The following is a 6665-nucleotide window of genomic DNA, read 5'->3' on the forward strand; positions in this document are numbered from 1 at the left end:
TGTTTTGAACGTTTAAATTACACTTTTCCACATCCGGTGGGTCTTCACCTGTTTAGAATGTTTTAAAACAGTCTAATATTTTATGCTGTAGATTTTACGGTTTGCAATTGAACAGTAAAAGAATTTAAAATGTTGGCCTCTCTTTGAAAGTGACAAAACAACGATATGACGTCACTGGACGTTATGTTTGCGTAGATATTTTGGGGGTATTAAATGAGCAACTAAATCGTACATTAGTTTGAAACTACCCCGTTTTATAGGCATGTACTAAAACCCGAAACACCGAAACGAAACCATCGGAACGAAAGCACCGGAACCATCGAAACACCGAAACAGCTATCGAAACAGCCAAAATGACCATGCAGATCGCGAGATTTCCTGAAATTCTTTCACTCGTGATGTAGTTTCACTGTAAGTAAAATTAGTCGTTTTGTGCAAAGTTGTTCCTTTCTACACAAGCACACAATAGACTTGGTAAATTCAGTCTCCGCCATTAACTATCTCTTCGAAATGCAAATTCATTTCAATAATACAATAATTTACAAATGCGTTAACATTCTTTTATCATAACTGTGTCGACACCTCGTATTTTTGTTTGTTGCCTTGGTCTTTGCAATGTTCCAACCTCGTTTTCACTTGCTCGCCGTGTGCGCATCATTGCTTGACATAGTTAATAAAGGAAAAATAATGAAATGAAAGAATCTTCTGGTGTGCTTAGGGAATCTGCAAAGATTGTTAGTAAAGAGCAACTGAATCAGGAAACTTAAAGGAAACCATTCGAGAAATTATTATAAGCGACAATCAGCCCGGAGGTCAAATTTTAAACTGCAATCGAGTCACTTTCGATGGTTTTGTTCAAGTTTTTATAGCTGTTTCGTGTGTTCCGGTGGTTTCGTTTCGATGGTTTCGTTCCGTTGTTTCGGTGGTTTTGTTCCGGTGTTTCCATGGTTTCGGCGGTTCCGGTGGTTTCTGTGGTTTCGTTCCGATGGTTTCGTTTCGGTGTTTCGGGTTTTAGTACATGCCCGTTTTATATCCACTTCGACTTAAAGTAATGAGAATGGATGGAATCAAGTTTGTTTCAATAAGGATCATGCATGCAAAACAAATCTCAAGGGATTAGTATTCTATTCCGCAAATATGCCCAAAAGAATGCTCCGAAAGTGATATCCAGACAATATGTGATTTATGGTTCTATTGCATGTTCTAGTCTCCATCAGCCGTAATCCTAGGTTAAGCCGGGTTACACGTGCACAAAACTGAGCTGTTTTGATCTTCTCGAATTTCTTATTTCTTATCTCAGCAATATCGTACATTACTTATTTTTCTGCTAACGCGTAGTTAAATAAAAAAAAAAATGCAAAAATATTTCATGGAATAACTGTCAAAACAATGACGCACGTCTTATTTACCGTTGGAGGTTAAGGTCGGGGGATGACTGAGCAATTTTTTGAGAGCAGCCTCACAAACATTTCTTGAAACAACACTGGGGTTAAAGTTGTTGTCAATTCAAGCGATATACTTGAAATCCGTACATCCTCAAGTTTTAATTATACACGAAATTGTATCAAATTTACGTGGTCTTCCTGCGGAAGTAGTGTGAAGTTCTGTTCAGTCTGTTCGTCACGTTCATGGCTCTCCTTCCGGCGATCCTTAACCCTGCTTCACGCGAAGAATAGCGATGACGTTCATTTGATCCAGGTTACACTGAGCTCATTTGAATCACTTGGTCGAGTGGGAGGCAATTTGACTGACGTAACAAAGACGAAAGATCGCTGAATATACGTCAGAAATTTCTAAATGAAGCTAGTCTCTCTACAACATTCAAGATACACATTCTTCTCCTGCGAAACTAAAATCGTTATCTACATGATTCAATGTAACAGATGTAATCTGCAGTACATTGAAGAAACTAAACGACGTTTAATTCAAGGACCGCTTTAATGAACACCGCCGCACTTTAGATAACCCTAACACTAAATACCACTAGTCGCAGAACATTTTCTCTCTTCTCCCCACAACATTTCTAACGACATGCAATTAATTCCCATCGAAATAATATTTTCCAATAGAGACTCAACCCGCAAGGCCAGGGAAGCCTTTTTAATTTCAAGTTGATGAGGACTTCTACTCATTTTTTGGTTATATATATATTATATATATATGTACATAGAAGCAAACCAATGTTAACTCTCATTGTACCTAAAGCCGAAACATAGTACATTACTAAATCAAATCTATGTTGTATTGGCTCTTTCTCCAATATTTAGTGTCTCAAAATTTCCGACGAGTATCCCAACCCCTTCATATGCGAAGTCCTCTTCTTGAGAAAGATTTGTGATCTGACGTTTTCGAGCGATAGCCCGTCGTCAGATGCTATTTATTATGCTTCAGTGGGCTTATACACTAAAAGCCCCTTTGATTTATCACTGCCAGGCCGGGTACTTATGTTGCACGTAAAATCCGTTCTCAGCTTGAATCAGTTTTAACACCCTCTAAAAAGGATTCGTACACCTTCTCTCCTCAAGCTCTGTCTTACCCATCTCAACACATCTTCTTAATCTTTGGTATCATCTTATCGGTTTATGTATTCATACACTAATTAACTCAGTCTCAACAACATATTAAGGGAACAAAGAACTGTACTTTGAATTTACCGTTACTCGAGCTCGCACCCTCCAGATTTGTAGTACTGTGTCTTCACCACTACACTACAACGACGAACATACTCAACCCAACACATTTGTTTTCATTATTTACTTTTCAATTAATATCAATGTATAATAACCAAAACTAATCTTAACCTGACCCTAATTTTTCTCTAGGCTTAATTTAGGTTCCAAAAAAGTTTCTTCAATCCATCTGAGTGCGTATTCAACCTAGGTAAAATGAGGATCAACAATTTAACCTAGGTTAAAACGGATTCAACCTGAGACCGGATTTTACCGGCGGACAGATCTCAACACGTACAGTGGGACCTCCGTTCCCTACTCACCGGCTTTGCACTGATCCTATGGACTTTATACCGGAACACTTAATGGTTATGAGACCGGGTCTAAGAGACTGTTGAAAGTCTAAACATTTACAGATGAGAATTACAAAGGTAGCACTTTTTCCTCTATTATTTTAAGACCCCGAGTGTCGGTCTGGCCGAGCCCGTGACTGCTCCCGCGTGGTAGTCCAATGCTCTGATTAATTGATTCACTCTTCTTGAATGCGAGGATACCGCTGCTTATCGCATGATAACATGACATTTTTAGGGAAAATCCACACTAAAATTGGACAAAGTAGATGATGCTTCTTAATGGTATTTTTATTTTTTGGTTTCGAAAACATACAAATATTTTGTCGACGCGAGACTTCAGACCTCCAACACTGACCTTTCTCAGTATGTGGTCCGATCCAAGGAGAGCAGACTTTTGAAGTGTTCTGTGAAGCCAATCTACTCTAAGAGTCCCGTCAACTTCTTTGGTATAGAGTGCAATGCTCCAACTAGCACTGACACAATTTTCGTCTTTGTCTATCATAACTTTCCCATCTCCCTTGACAGATCTTACAAGATCTGGCAAGGGAGATGGGAAAGTTATGAAAGACAAAGACGAAAATTGTGTCAGTGCTAGTTGGAGCATTGCACTTAGAGCATAGAAAAACGCAAGAAATATTATCTTTTCTATCACTTTCACGGGTACAACCTTACTATCAGCAGGGACAGAAATGTCCACAATGATGGTATGCCTCTCCTTCTTTCTTTGAATAACAATATCTGGTCTCCGGGTTATTACTATTATTATTTATTACTATTATTATTGTTATGGTTAATAAAATGACTTTCTTACCTATAATGCTCAGGATGACGATGGTAAAGTCGAAGATATTCCACGATTGCTTGAAAAAATGCAGGCGTAAAGCTACAATCCTGGCAATTGCCTCCAAGGTAAAAATGGCTGTGAATACCAGATTTATTATATGTGAAGACCCGACAAAACACAGGATCGCAGTTAAGGAATTCAACAACAACAAAAAGTAAAACTGTCGGTATCTGTAAAACACACCACGCAGTCTATTTATTTTGTTTTATTGGGATGAACACATCACATAAAATCAGATGGAGATTATCACTGAGTCGTAAACTGAAATCGAAACGTTATTAGACAGAAATGAAAAGAAAATTACAAAATAGGTACGTCGGAGAAGGAGGTTGGGAAATCCAGTATTTTGCACAGCATAACGGTCGGTGATAATTAAGGATATAAGTTTGTGTTGCCGAGTTTAGAAAGACATACTTGCAATAAACACACCGAAAAAATCCAATTGCATGGAACTTGAAAAGCAGCTCATTTGGCTATTTTTAAAACAAGGTAGATGTCCACAATCCGGGAGCACCGAAATGAGAAATACAATTGGTCAGAGAACGGTTTGAACCCATTGTACTTGCGTGCAAGCCCTGGGCTGGGCCACCCTGCAACTTGGAAAAAAGGTTGTTTTCCGAAGAAATGCATAAAAGGATATTCATTGTCAATTCGACTTCTCGGCTTTGTCCGTAATGTTGAATCATCATCACCAGCATATTAAAGCAGATCAGAATCATAATGAATGTTTCGAATTTTGAACTGTGGATAATGTCAAACAGACCGGCCTGCCACTTCACCTGAAATGAAACGAAAACGAGAATCAGATTGCATTGAACAAAAGTGACAACGGGGACAAGGTTCATTTTGCCATTTTCAGGCTCATGGCTCAAGTTGTCTGAAGAACTCGGCCAATTCGCTGGCGAATCCGGAACTTTTTGACTACGCTCTCCAGAATGAATATTTTTAATTCGCTATGAATTCGGAACTGTGTGGACGCTAAATCCGGAATTTTTTTTGACCCGGATGACTTCACAAGATCGAGCCCAGTTCCTTACTGTGAAATAAATTCTCAAGATTGTTGCCGAGGGCAATATTATTTCTACTTCTTGGACGTATTTCAAGTATTATCACGTGTGTGCAGTTAAACAAAACTATGAACACTGTACACTTCAATTATGCCTCATTATTCCTTGAGGAGTCCTGAGTACTAGAGTGAATCTAGATACGTGTGGACAGGCAAATTCGATCTGAATACGCTGATTGTGGTCCGCGTCATCTTTTTTATGAGCAACAGCCTGAGCCAGGTGCACGAAACCTTTCACTTGAAATGAAAGTTATTTTTCTTTTAGTTCCTCTGTACTAATTCTGTTTAATTTACATTAAGCCGCGAGACGAAAAGATCACAATATAAAAGATGCCATACGTTTTAGCCAGATTGTCTGTGGCAAAGACTGTTAGACAGCCAAACAAGGATACCTGGACTAATCATGGAAGTGGATGGGTATAGAAAACATAGCTCTTGACTTCATAAATCTCGACTGTAAAAGTCAAGTCAAGCGGGTTGCTTATAAGAACGATTTATTCTCTACCAGACCACCACACCAAAAGGGAACAATTATTGCCCCTTGTTTTCCGATCTCGTTATTCTTAGGTTGCTATTTCCCAAGTATATTCAACAGTTAATTTATGCTCTTATGGAGTAATCAGAGAAGTATTGATTGATTGGCTACGGTAACAATAATTGACAACAGAGTTAATGGTGGTCTAAGAAAACGAGAACTCTTATATAAGATATAAGGGTTATCAGTTTGCAGGGCCTGGGCTCCTGGCATTCTCACAACGTACCTTGGGTCGGCTGATCATTTTCTTGGGTTTCTTATTGGCGGCTTTTTTCAAAGTATTAAACCAAGCTTTCTGGGAAGGCGTTAGGAAAACGTCTAAGACGCCACTGTCTTCGTACTGAAAAAATACGCCCAAGAGAAACGAAAAAATTATTTAGAAAGGGTTTTACTGAAATCAACCTTGGTAAGTGAAATGTGACCAGTATCTTTTGCAGTCAACGCGGTGTGTGGAGAAAGCAAAATAAATGATAGTGCACACATTATTTCTTTCCTATGCTTGGCGCAGAATTCGTATAAGACTGCGCATGGATAGCCTGATATACTGAACATTCTTTTATAATATCACATTCTTAATGTCGATCCCGTCAGCTATCGCAACATTTGTGAGAGAAAGGGAAAACCCACCAGCGAAAGATTGCGTTTACCCCAGTCCCCCAGAGCCGCCCCAGGAAAGGAGGCGAATAATATTTGAAACATTAGAACACGACAGGAGGCTTAGTGGTGCGAAGGAGCTCAGGATGTTTGTGCAAAAAGGAAAAGAATGGTGGAGGGTGATTTGAAGGCAGCCACAAGAAGGCATCGAAATCTTGCGTAAAAATGAACTCTATTTCGTTTTCACCTGTTTTTTCAGCCTATTGAAGTTGTCAATGATGACTCCGATAAAAAGGTTCAACGTAAAGAAGGAACCAACAATGATGAAGATTACAAAGTACAAGTAAGAGGCAAAACGGTTATTGCTTTTTGGTTGCTCGTCGATCTGGAAAAGAAGCAGAAAAGAGCTAAAATCATTAACTGCACTGAGGAGCTGCGTCAGATGGAGTCAATAAAATCGAGTTGAGTCGAGAATTGTCAAAAGTAAATAAACAGGTTCTGATATGGCTTACTTGTTTCTCAAGTCAAGTAAAGTTTTATTAAGAAACCCAAGTAGCGGAAAAATCTGTCTCGCAGCGGACTGGGAGAGAAGTATCTTTTTTGG

General features: G+C 39.0%; 1 protein-coding gene across 2 annotated transcripts in view; it reads right to left on the minus strand.

Annotated features, from left to right (window-relative positions):
• Positions 1-6665, minus strand: part of LOC137992064 (sodium channel protein 1 brain-like) — a 42233-nt gene that overhangs the window by 4222 nt on the left and 31346 nt on the right. For both annotated transcript variants that reach the window (XM_068837148.1, XM_068837149.1), the window contains exons 22-25: positions 6309-6446; positions 5694-5807; positions 4507-4645; positions 3834-3965 (exon numbers count right to left, since the gene is read on the minus strand). In XM_068837148.1, coding sequence (XP_068693249.1) covers positions 3834-3965; positions 4507-4645; positions 5694-5807; positions 6309-6446 — 523 coding nt within the window. The remainder of the gene's footprint in view (positions 1-3833; positions 3966-4506; positions 4646-5693; positions 5808-6308; positions 6447-6665) is intronic.

This window comes from Montipora foliosa, chromosome 2, assembly GCF_036669935.1.
Source record: "Montipora foliosa isolate CH-2021 chromosome 2, ASM3666993v2, whole genome shotgun sequence".
Taxonomy (NCBI): Eukaryota; Metazoa; Cnidaria; class Anthozoa; order Scleractinia; family Acroporidae; genus Montipora; species Montipora foliosa.